Source organism: Aethalodelphis obliquidens, unplaced genomic scaffold (genome assembly GCF_003676395.1).
Source record: "Aethalodelphis obliquidens isolate GAN/ISIS:26980383/991018 unplaced genomic scaffold, ASM367639v1 scaffold7, whole genome shotgun sequence".
Classification (NCBI taxonomy): domain Eukaryota; kingdom Metazoa; phylum Chordata; class Mammalia; order Artiodactyla; family Delphinidae; genus Aethalodelphis; species Aethalodelphis obliquidens.
Window position 1 is genome coordinate 13,371,655 of NW_020837951.1, and position 12,454 is coordinate 13,384,108.

The 12,454-nt window shown below is 43.9% G+C and overlaps 1 protein-coding gene across 9 annotated transcripts in view; it reads right to left on the reverse strand.

The window, feature by feature from the left end:
* The window catches only part of CNTRL (centriolin), an 85,551-nt gene that overhangs the window by 23,056 nt on the left and 50,041 nt on the right, over nucleotides 1-12,454 (reverse strand). For all 9 annotated transcript variants that reach the window (XM_027105012.1, XM_027105011.1, XM_027105013.1 and 6 more), the window contains 10 exons: nucleotides 12,111-12,256; nucleotides 11,296-11,503; nucleotides 10,382-10,561; nucleotides 8,631-8,810; nucleotides 7,745-7,861; nucleotides 7,307-7,451; nucleotides 6,693-6,841; nucleotides 4,868-5,048; nucleotides 3,137-3,450; nucleotides 1,459-1,664 (listed from right to left, as the gene is read on the reverse strand). In XM_027105012.1, coding sequence (XP_026960813.1) covers nucleotides 1,459-1,664; nucleotides 3,137-3,450; nucleotides 4,868-5,048; nucleotides 6,693-6,841; nucleotides 7,307-7,451; nucleotides 7,745-7,861; nucleotides 8,631-8,810; nucleotides 10,382-10,561; nucleotides 11,296-11,503; nucleotides 12,111-12,256 — 1,826 coding nt within the window. The remainder of the gene's footprint in view (nucleotides 1-1,458; nucleotides 1,665-3,136; nucleotides 3,451-4,867; nucleotides 5,049-6,692; nucleotides 6,842-7,306; nucleotides 7,452-7,744; nucleotides 7,862-8,630; nucleotides 8,811-10,381; nucleotides 10,562-11,295; nucleotides 11,504-12,110; nucleotides 12,257-12,454) is intronic.

Consider the following 12,454-nt stretch of genomic DNA (forward strand, 5'->3'; position numbering starts at 1 on the left):
ATTTGAAAACGGGACTATCATTGACAGAAAAACATGAAAATAAATTCAACCACATATTAACAGATTAATTCTTCTTTGGACATTTTTGTGTTATCCAAATTCCCTAAAATGATCATTTATTATACATTTATAACTAGGAAAAGAAGTGGTTCTCCCACTGCACTACACCCCCCTCAAAAAACTTCACCTCCCCCATATATACCTACAAAAATGAAATAACCATCCCCCAAGCCTTCAAACATCTAGTCCCAACCTTCTCTCGGAATGACCCTTGGTTTTCCCTGCCAGGTCTATCAGTCACTCTTGCGTTTGCTCCTAGAAGGCAGAGACCATATCTCACTCACCTCTATGTACTCCACAGGTCTCCCCGCAACCCTGGTACCTGGGCCAGTCTGGCTTAAGGGACAAAAACTGGGGAACTGTCATAATTCATGGTCTAGTGCAGAAGATGGGCTTCTACATAACTGACCCATGCAGCAGATACAAGCATTAGCTAACGGACCCTATGCCAGATGCTGGGGCACAGAGAGGGAGGCCCCGCTACTGCCCTTCTGGGTATCTTACAACATGGTCTGAACAACACTACGCCCAAGGTTGCCAACTCCAAACTGTGGGAGCCTGAGATGAGAAAGCTTTTCTGTCAGAGGGGATCCCTAACCTTCATCTGGAAAGACACACTGGAGTTAGGTGGAGGGCAGGTCGGGAAGCCATTTCAGGCAAAGGACAGCATGTGCAGAGGTGGGGAGGCAGGAGAAAATGTGGTGCTCGGGGAAACCACAGCAAAGTGTAGGGCCAGAGTAAGTACCGCGTGGGAGAGAAGGATAAAAAAGAGAGGTAGGGTTCAGATCTTGCAGGGCAGTATGTATGCTGGTGGGAACGAGAGACACAGGGCAGCGTGCACAGTTAGGTCTGCAGCCATGTCGAGGGTGGGATGGAGAGAAAGACACTAGACCTGGAAGGCCTGACCTAGGATGAGGATGACTAAAGGCCAGGGCAGTGGAGACGAAAGAAGGGGACCAGTTTGAGAGCTCTTTGTGTACAGAGTCAGTAGGACTTGGAGAGCAGCTGGATCCCTGGGGGAGTGAGGGAAAGGCAGGTGTTGAGGACACCCAGCATGTTTTCAGCCAGGGTAACTGGGGAGGGGTGGTGGTTGTGCCATTCTCCAAGAGGGACTACAAGAGGAGCTGATATGGATTACTGGCCAAAAGAACTTAGACTTCTACTGTCCCATATGCTAATCTCCACGTGGCTATTAAATTAACTCTGTTCCTCAGTTCTATTAGCTACATTTCAAGTACTCAATAGCCACATGTGGCTAAGCCTACTGTTTTGGATAATACTGATCTAGAACATTCCCAAGATCACAGAAAGTTCTACTGGACAACACTGATTTAGGTTACCTTAATGAACTAATATCATATTCATCTGAGTTATAAAGATAAAATGGCTAATAATTACTTTCGCTGTTGATGTTTCTGAATGGTTCTATGCAATTCTTCTACTTCGTGCTCTAAGTCTCTCTTCTCTTGCAAAAGATCATCAATATTATGATGCAGTTCTTCTATTTCTTTCTCACACTGCCGCTTGGATACTCTCATCCACTGTTCCTGTTTCTTTGATTTTAAATGCTGTATTATGTCTTCCAATCTAGAAACTTCATTCTCCTGAGCAAAGAAAGAAATGCAATACTGAAATATCACATGATGTTTCCCCTTCCTCCTGCCAAAAACTGAAATTAACAGTGATTAAAGTGGTATCTTTGACCTGATAATAGTGGTAGCTTCTAAGACTTCAGTATGAAAAGAAAAATTAAGTCAAGCCAATTTCTTCACGTGCCATAGATGAAATTGACGGACCAACAGATCTTATGACTCTTCCATCAGTCCAGCTATGGCTGATAAATAGTCACCAAGCACCTCCTGTGGATAATGTCTGGCTCCAGAGTTCAGCATCTAGCAGAAGACACAGACAGAGGTCTCTCCCTCCTCTGCGCACATGGGAGAGGAGTTGGCTGAGAAGGATGCCTAGAGGAAGTGGTGTTCTGCCTGGTTTTGAAGAATAAATGAAATAGGAAACGACTACGCTGAAGAAATAATGTGCAAATGTAGGGAGGTATAAAGGCACACCCGGGAAACTACAGGAACAGCCGGGTACTGGTGGAGGGTAAAAGAACCAACAGAATTGCTATAAAAACAGTGTGCACTGAAAAAACTGCAGAATGACACGAGTAACTACCATTTTTAACCATGTAAACATCCACAGTCCCTCTGAAACTAGTCTGACCTACTAAAATGGGGCTGGTGGCTTGGCACCCAGGTATCCTAGTCCTTTATCTTCCTCTCAATCCGCTGAGAGGAAAAGGAAAAAATAAAGAGCTCCAGGTGCCTTAAGTTTGAAGGAGGCCCTTGTAATGCATTTTATTTCTTTAAAACAAAAAAGTTATAAAGGAAGCTAGTGATTAGGAAGTAATCATTTCTTAGAATTTAGCCTAGAGGAAAATAAGAAATACAGTAAAAATTTATACACAGTTAAATGAACTACACAGCCTACAAATAAAGAAATGTTATGCAGTCATTAAAATACTGCTTAAAAACGCTTGTAAAACCATGGGGAAAATGCTTGTAACATTAAGTGGGAAAAACAGGACACAAAATTATGCGCACAATAAGAACTATGAAAAGAAAGAAAGAATAATCATTAATTTCACCACCCAGAGATAACCCCCACCAAAACCTTACTGTACGCTGCTCTTACATGTGTTTGTACACAAGCACACATAATATGTGTATGCACAGGTACAGGCACTAGTATGTGAATATGCCTATACATACACATTAATATAGTACTGGTCAATAGAAAAATATATAAAAAGCTTTCTAAAAATGGCTATTTTCTGGACTGAAAGCATTTTTGTTATAAAATGGTTAAACCAGGTTCGTAGAATGGCCTGGTACCCTAACTCCTGTCCAGAACAGTGTTTTAATAAGAGGATGCTTGCTCAATTCTAAACATCAGCCTTACAAACACACTTTTGGGGTATAATCCATGCATAAGTAGGTCGACTCATTAAGTATATAACCTTACTCAGTCTCCCATGGAAGCAGTGTGGACAGGGGTCTTGTGTCTTTCCACTTACTAAGTTATGGTGCTCCGGGACATTGCAGTGCAGCACGCCCACTGGGATGAGGGGGATGGAGAAGTTGGGGGGTGGAGGCCCATATACGATGGGGGCCCCAGCGGGAGGCGGGCCATAAACAACAGTGCCAGGGGTGAGAGGTTGGCTGTTGTTGGGCAAGGGAGGAGGTGGTGCATACAGGGCCATGCCCTGGGGTACAGGAGAACCATCGGGAAACACGGTATACATCATGTATCCAGGAGGAGGCACAAATGGGCGGTCCTCTTGGTCATCCAGCTCACTCTCTTCCTGGCTATCTCCTCCACTGTCTGCATCTTGAAACAAAATAACAGAAGAGCGTTTTATTCCCACGGCTCACTAGGTAAACATGTTCAGTAGAGAACAGCAGTGTTTAGGCCAAGATACCAGAGATGTGAAAATAAAATTCTGTAAAAAAGGTCAAAAGCAGTTTTGAAAAGTGGATCAAACAGGGATGCAAATTATTTTCACCAGGTGAACTTGAGTTTTTCTTTTTTTTTTAAATGAATGAACTTTATTTTTTTTAATTTAAAATTTATTTTTGGTTGCATTGGGTCTTCGTTGCTGTGAGCGGGCTTTCTCTAGTTGCAGTGAGTGGGGGCTACTCTGCGTTGTGGTGCGTGGGCTTCTCACTGCGGTGGCTTCTCTTGCTGTGGAGCATGGGCTCTAGGTGCACGGGCTTCAGTAGTTGCAGCATGCGGGCTCAGTAGTTGCGGCACTCGGGCCCTAGGGCCCGCAGGCTTCAGTAGTTGTGGCACATGGGCTTAACAGTAGTTGTGGCACATGGGCTTAACTGCTCCGTGGCATGTGGGTCTTTCTGGACCAGGGATCGAACCCATGTCCCCTGCACTGGAAGGTGGATTCCTAACCACTGTGCCACCAGGGAAGTCCCCTGAGTTTTTCTTATACCTATCTGTTGGTTTTTTCCATCTTCATTCATTCAGCAACATTTGCGTGCCTGCTTCGTGCTACGTAAAACACCAACAGAGAAGTGCTGTGAGATACCACAGCCTCTCTCAGTTGTTGGTTCTCTTACTTATTTCCCCTATAAGCAGGAACTAGTTTTTTTTTTTTCCACTGATGAAGAAAGCCTAGCACACAGCAGGCCCTCAATAAATAGTTCCTGAATGAACAAATTCTCAGAAGGTAATATTCCCATTTTACAGATTAGCAGTCTCAGAGTGGCTAAATAATTCCCCTAGGATAACACAGTGAAAGTGCCAGGATTTACCCCAGGTCTGACTCTTCCCCCTGGAGCTCTGGAAGACAGACCTGTAACACTTCATTTCAGTCGAGCTAATTAGTGCCATAACATGAGGATGTAAACTGCCACGTTCCAGGAGTGGAGGTGAAGATGTCGCTCAGTCTGCCGGGAAAGGCAGGGAGAAGGAAGGGTCCAGAAAAGGAGTGTTGTTTGAGGACCTGGGTCTTGCTGAAGGATGAGTAGGAATAGGTTTGGGAGAGAAAGGAGGAAGCAGGACATTCTGAACAGAGGGTTCAAAACATGGAGGTGTGAGAAACGTGGCATGCAGTGGGTATGGCTGACATGGGAGAGTGATGGAAGGTGAGACAAGAGGTCGTTGGCCAAGACCAGGTCACAGAGGGCCCTGCAGAGCAAGGTAAGGAGTCTGGACTGTGTCTTATGGATTTCAGGGAACCAATAAAAGGTCATTAAACAGGCAAGAGAAATGCAACTTCCCTGATGTAACTTACCTCTATTTGAACATGATTTATGTAACCCACTCCTGATGGGAGAATAAACCCAGTATCCTGAAGCAGGTGGAGGTGCACTGTGTTCCTTCCCATCCTGCCATGGTTTCCTAACAGGAGTTGAGGCTGCATACTTTAGGCCGACACCAGAGTCCTTGGTGGCCTGGGAACTGTGGCTGGAAACCTAAAATAAATGACAGCAGAGCATACTATCTCTTAACAAATAAAAAGGCCGATGTGGAGAAATGTCAAAGTCTAGAGCGAAGTTGAGAAAGAACTGGTTTCTTTTCATATATCGTAATCTCATTTTTCACAGGCAGAAACGAGACGTGATTACGTGGTCATATAACCTGCATGGGTGTCAGCCTCCCGTCTCCCGTACTCATCTTTCCTGGTGGTTTCTCTTCTTTTGCCTAGTCCTTGATGGCCCAGCAACTAAGATCAAGGAAACAGGAGCTTGCAAGGCAAGCTGGGATATTAGTCTCCTGTTGTGCCAGGAGCTTGGAGTGGCTTTAGAGCTCTACTCTGTTACTCTCCCTCTCCTTTCAGTTATAAGTCGACCCTCTAACCTACACTGCTTCCACCTGCAGCCCTGGCTGTGACACGGATGTCTGGCTTCCTTTAGATTTCTGGGAGGAGGATTTCAGATTCTGCTTTTCGGGGTTCTGATTAAGTCTGAACGACCTGGGGATCCTAGCATGTGGGAGCTGCTTCTCCTGACTGCTGTTGTCAGCTGATTCTAGCAGGATGTTGCCCAGCCCCTCTGCTTTGGATAACAGCCACTTACAGTCCTCTCCTTCCTTCCCACATTCAGGCTGCAAGCCCTGACATTTTGCTCCCTGAACACCCCTCAGTCCATCTCTGCTCTAGCTCCACTGCTCTGGCTCTGGCTTCTTCCATCCTTCACCCGAACAAGTTCAAACAGCCCCACACAGAGTTCACCCACTACAAGTCTAGCCTCCACACTCCGCCTGATTATTCTTCCTAAACTACAGCTCTGATCATAGCACACTCAACTGCAGTTTCCCAAGGCCTACATAATTAAGTGCAAGGGATTTTGAGGCCCCTTTTTTTTTTTTTTAAAAAAAGCATGACCCCAATCTACGTTTCCTGTTTCACCTTTCATTGTTCCCATCCAGCCCTCCAGCCCCACAAGGGGCTAAGCCAACTCTCCTTTTCCTCACAAGCTGTTCCCTCCCTCCTGAAAGCCCGTCCTTTGAGGGTTGCTAAGTGCTGACTTCAAGCTCCTGTTTGTGAAGCCTTCTTCCCTAAACATCCCCATGAGATAAATCTTTAACATTTCTCTGCAACTGGGGCACGGAAGTCCAGTCTGTTGTCACATGCGTGTCACTGTTTTGTAATTACATTGGTGTGCTTGTCTTCCCCACCAGCCCATGAGCTCTTTGGGAGCAGGGGCTATATGATTCATCATGGTTCCCCACCAAAGCCTTGTACTTGACCTAGACCTAAGTACTGAATGAATGTGTTAAAAGGAAATGCAATCCGGGTGCTACTTTTCTGTCTGAGACTCTATAATTCTACTGCCATTTTCAAAAGGCTCTCTGGGCTCAAGTCACTTTATCTACCCTTATAGGATCCTTGTTCAGGGATCCCACACATACCACCTGAGCATGAGTGGGCAATTGCCACATTCCTTGGGAATGCCCCATTTCCATCTCACACAGCACAAAGTACTTAAGAACCTCAATGCATGGCTTAGCCTAGATATGTTGTTCTTGAGACCTGATCACAGATTTAGGGAAGGCAACACAGTCACACTTTCTTAAAGAAAATTTAGTATATATTCCCAGCACCACAGACTTCCTACTTTTGATGATGATGGTGGTGGCATAAAGTACCAATAGCCTCGTCTTTTGAAAGGATCTGCCATGCTGCTGATGTAATCATTCTGATAAGAAACTTCACGTCGGAGTTCAGCAATTTCTTCCATAACATTTTCAAAGCCTCCTCTGTTATCTGTAAAAGGAAAGCCATTCTGTGAAGTTGGGTATGAAATCATCTACTTCCTCTCTCTCTCAAAATACAAAAGTGATTCCACTAGAGCCAATGACTTTTATCAGTTCCTCAAAGCTGCCGTTCAGCCTGTCCTTTGGTAATAAATTTTTGTTGACACTTAAAGAGGATAGACATATCCTACTGCTGTTCACTTATAAAGTGAGCCAGAGAAAGAACAGATTTGTAAACAGTATTTCTTTTGAAAATACAAACATAAATCTCTCTTTGTAATCAAGTCCCTTGATACTGCACTTACTTACATTTAAAAAAGTGCTTTATTTATTAAGCTAATTATCACAGCTCTATAAATCGAGCATGGAATTAGTCTGTAACCGTTAAATAAATTTGCTAAAGGTAAAAAACAAACACGATGATTTAATTTTAGAACTACAAAACCACTACCAAAATCAAAGCCCAATACCTTACCAGCCCCAGTGAGGTCTAGTAAATTCCGCAGTCTTGCGATCTCTTTCCTTTGTCTCTCCATGGTCTCATTCAGTTTTTCGATTTCTAGCACCTGTGAGTTTGCTCCTCTGGTGCCTACCTCGACTTTCTCCATCTCAATTCGAAACTATTAAAAAATCACATATACAAAGTTGCCAATGAATATTCTTTCCCAGATGCACGTCTCCTTGCAGTAAGATTCTAATTCTATAATTTTTTACTTACACTTTACTAACGAGGAACTGCATTACTCCTTACATTTAAACCATGCAATGCCTGGCACACGGCAGAGAATCAAGTACCGATTGGCTATTGGCTGCACCTCAAAATTCTTTGAGATGTCGCCTACACTAATTCAATCTTTTAGGAACTGATAAGTACCCAGTAAGGAGGCGGTCTCATGGGGGTACCAGCACTGACCTGCTCCTCTTTATCCCTGAGGAGATTCTGCAGGAGTTCAATCTCCGCTTCTGCTCGGGTCAGATCCCTGGCGGCTTGAGCTGCCTTTCTGCTGAACCTCTCTGTTTCCTGCAGCTCCTACAGGGACAGAGGTATGAGAAAGGCACCACTGCTATTGCAGGCTGCCCTCTTTATTTCTTTCTTCCTCTGAATGAGTCTTCTGCTTTCATCAGATCGCCCGCCTGGCTACTCCATGCACACGTAGTGCCAAGTCCCAGCTTATCTGTGCTGTTCCTATGATTTGGCAGCTCACTCTGGCACTCTCTGGGGGCCAAGTGAGCAGGGTTCTGCATCAGAAAGAGCAAGGACTAATTTTTTCTTCTCTGTTCTACAGTCTTCCATGACTAGTGTCTCTGTGGACCCCCATGGTTAGATTTTCCCTCCTATGATTTACTGTCTTAATCTCATAAGCATTTGCATCTTATAAAGACTATAACAGACTTATCTCAGTCAGGAGTCATAATAACCCTGTGAAGTGACATATTGTCATCAGACTGCACGAGATGACAAGGACAAAAAGTTGAGGTTCAGAAGGGTTATACAGCAAGTCTTGAAGACCTCTGTTCAGATGTGTATTGACAGGTGCCTCCCTGAGCAGAGACCCCTACACTTTGAGATTAGGGTAGTATATTTCATTTGATGTCTCCTTTGGGACTCAATAGAGTACAGGACCCATAGCAGGGTTGTGACGGGGGAAATATAATCTTCAGGTCTGAAGAGGAACAGACAACTTTATGGTGGTTTATAAAAGAGCCAAAGTCTATAACAAGAGATCAATAATACAAGTTGCTATGTTTTCTCACAGGGGCAGCCCTGCTGGAAACTTGTTCTGTACGTGGGGACTCACCTCTGCGCGCTCCTGGTTAATTTTCATAACGGTTCCATGAAGGGACTTGAGCTGGTCTTTGGCAGTGGTGAGCTCAGCTGTGGCCAGCTTATCAGAGGCGGCCACGGCTTTCTTTAGTTTCTTCAGTTCTTTATCTAAACCAAGAAACTGTGCCTGAGATTTGGCATCTTCAAGTTTCTTCTAAAATAAAAGAAACACTAATTAAAGAGATGAATCATTTGGTAGCAATGAATTAAGACAAAAGCCCCATGAGGGCAGGGACTCTGTTCACACACCCCATGCCTAGAACCATACCTGGTACTCAGCAGGTGCTCCTGAGTGAATAAATAAATAACAACATCTCAAAGCTGTATGATAACTTAGAATGAAATCAGTATACTTAGTCAAGAATCTTCGTGATCATAATCCATTCATTTGTTGTAGAAACATTTCTTGGCACCGTCACCAAGCAATGGGCCCGCCCCTTGTGATCACGGAGTCAGGCACTGGGCATATGGTGGTAAACAAAACAGACTTGGCTGCTGCCCTCAAGGAGCTCATGAGAGACATGTATTAAACAAACACTCAGACAAATGTGTAACTAACACTGTGCTCACTGCTATCAAGGGACAGAACAAGGTACTATGTGAGAGGCCAGCAGGGGAGACCTAGATTGGTGGGGGGAGGGCTTTCCGGAAGAAGAACGGTGGAGGGACATGGTCCAGGAGAAGGAACGGCCAGGAGGGAAGACAGAGCTTGGGAAGAGTCAGGAACTGAAAGAAGCAGCACGGTAAGAAAAGGAGAGAGCTCAACAGAGGCGAATCATGCAAGGGCTCAGAGGCTGAAGAATTTTTGTCTTTACCCTAAAGACAACAGAAGCTGCTGGAGAGAAGGGGAGACGGGGAGGGGCTGACAAGAGCCTATTCATGTTTTTGGAAGAGCGTGTTGGCTGCTCTGTGGAGCAGGTCATGAGTGGAAGTGGGGGACTGTCAGGTGGCCACAGCAGTTGTCCAGAAGTGAGATGATGGCTGGATGAGGGTGGTGGCACTGGAGAAGGACAAAGTGCAAATATTCCAGAGAGATTTTGGAGGCAGACTCAATAATACTTGGGAACTGATGGGTTCTCAGTGAAGCATGAAGCAACTCATTCACTGGGGCTGGGAGAAGGGAGAGGGTAGGTGTGAGACATGAGAAGGTATGAAACAGTGCAGCAAGGGAGTGGCAAACATTTATAGTGTTACTGCTATGCCTGGATGGGTGACTTTTTCTTCAGGAATACTTAGCCATGGGTGCAGGGCTACAGAAAGCAGATGGCTGCAGTTCTGTCATAGAAGATAGGAGAAAAGAGCAAGGGATTTGAGGATACTTGCAAAAAACAGCGAGAGTGGGAGACCATGGAATTTAAGTTGGACAAGGAAGAAAGTAAAGACAGGAAAGCCTAACACACAGAAAAGGTGGGGGTAATGCACTGGGATTATCAAGAAGGTTGAAAACCTGTCAGCATGACTCATCCCAATAGCATTTAAGCCCCACCTCACTGACTCTCAAGTCACTCCTTACATCCCAATTCTCTTGCTTCCATCTAGCATGGCACCCTCGTCTCAGGCTCTTGATTCGACGACATGCATCTAGGTCTCTCTAGGTCAGGTCCACCTCTGGGCCAGCAATGCAGCCAGAGGTGACCGTGGATCACACCCCTCTCAGCTGCCCCATTGCTGGGTGCAGGACCCTGGCAGTGGGGACTCATATGTCTCTTTCCTAGTCTTGCCCACCTTCTTCTCTAACTCTTGGAGTTGGGCCAGAATTCTCTCCTTCTCTTCATCAGCTTCCTGAAGTTGGAGATCTGTAAGGCCTTGGATTTCCTCCATACTTTTTAGATTTTCTTGTAAATAGTGAATTTCATTCTCTAATTGCTGAATTCTTGCTTTGTGTTGCCTCTTGTCAACATTAATCTGTGAAGAAATCAAGTTTCAAAGATGATTTTTAAGCAAAGTATGTTTTGAGCAAAACAAAAACCTTCTAGAGGATTATGTTTCATTTTACTAAAGAGTAAAATGAAATACTGTGCTAATGAGTTACTGTGGATGTGGCTTTATCACAACTGCTCTCTAGGATCCATTTTAATGTTTGCCTCATCATGAAAATAATTACATCAAAAACTCAGATTCTGGCACTATACTACACTCTAGCGATGTTGTATTATCCACTTGCACGTTAAGAAACATCTCTCACTTGCTTCCAAAACAAGGAAAACACAGTGTCACAAAGAAGCCTGACTTTGACATCAGTAACCACATTTAGAGTTGAATTTTAGTCACACCTAGTTTGACTTATTAGGAGTGAAACTAACAACAATTACACTGTATTTAAAAAAATTATACCTTTATTAATTATACCTTATAAAGGGATACCTTTATTAAGGTATAATCTACATAACAGACACTATTTTCTTTCTTTCTTTCTTTCTTTTTTTTTTTTTGGCTGTGCCACGCAGCTTGTGGGATCTTAGTTCCCCATCAGGGATCGAACCCTGGCCCTGGGCAGTGAAAGCAAGGAATCTTAACCACTGGACCACCCGGGAATTCCCTACACTGTATTTACATGAGAAAGGAAGCACTGTAATTTGCTGAAAAATATGAATGTTTTCTGAACACTTCCCTCTAGCTGCCTCTTGCCCTTCTCTTACTCTTGCTTCAAGGGCTCTCTCACAGGCCTGCCTGAACTCTTCTTGTCCGCTGGCCAGCTTCTCCTGATGCAGAGCCACTTCTTCTTGGAGTTTTCTCTCTCTCACTTGAGCTTCCTCTTTTTCCCACTGGGAACGTGTAAGGATTTCACTGAACTGTTTCTGCAAATCAGCGAGACTTTTCCCTAAGACATCTGAAGGACTATGGATTCTGGTAAGGGGGGGAAAAAAAAGATGGTATAAGTGTGACATTTTATTTTTGATGCTGGATGCTGGATGCAAACATGACGGTAAAATTAGTGCAGAAGTAAAAAGAGTTGTGAGGAATGGGACTGGTGTCAATCCGTAGCAAATTACTGTGCACCTCCTGAGTGCAAATCATTGTTTTATTAAATGACTGTTGCCACTCTGAAAGCACAGGCTCCTGTCAGGCTAACAATGTGTGTTCAAAGAATAAATGTCCATTTCATATATTCAAATTAGCCTCAGTTTTCTTTCGATATTTGTTTTCTATTTAAAATGCATAATGTGACTCTACTTCCTGACCATCTGCAGTAAGCTTTCAAGAATGAGTTACTCGTAAAACCTTTGTGTTTTTTAAATTAAATAATACCAAAAAGTACGAAAGATCAAAAAAATCAGTGACAGACACTTGAATTAAGCAATCTGTGTCTCAATCATGGTAATACGATAAGGGAAAAGGGAAACCTTACAAAAGAACTCAGCCATTAACAGTAGTTGGAAAGGTGATTTCATCATTGAACCCCACATTCACAACTCAGCCCACTCTCTACCTGGAGGTCTCGAGTTTCCATTACCTCATCTCCCCAGCTCCTGATTTCAGTTTTCTCCTTAGCTCATCTACACGAGCTGCCACTTCTTCTGGACGAATCAAACCATCAACTACATGGTTAAGGTGATTCTGGAAATCTTTAAGTTGCTGTTTTAACAGGTTATTGTCATCCTGTGGAGGGGGTAAAATGGAGAGGGGTAAAAATTACCAAAACAAAATAAAAAATACACCCAAATACACACACACAGCCCATGTTACTTACCATGTAACAGTTCCAGTCAACTCCCTTTACCAATTTTTTAAAAACCCTTTGCACTATGGCCGACAATATCTGAATCTTTTGATTAATCCGAAGTCACAAAAGACACA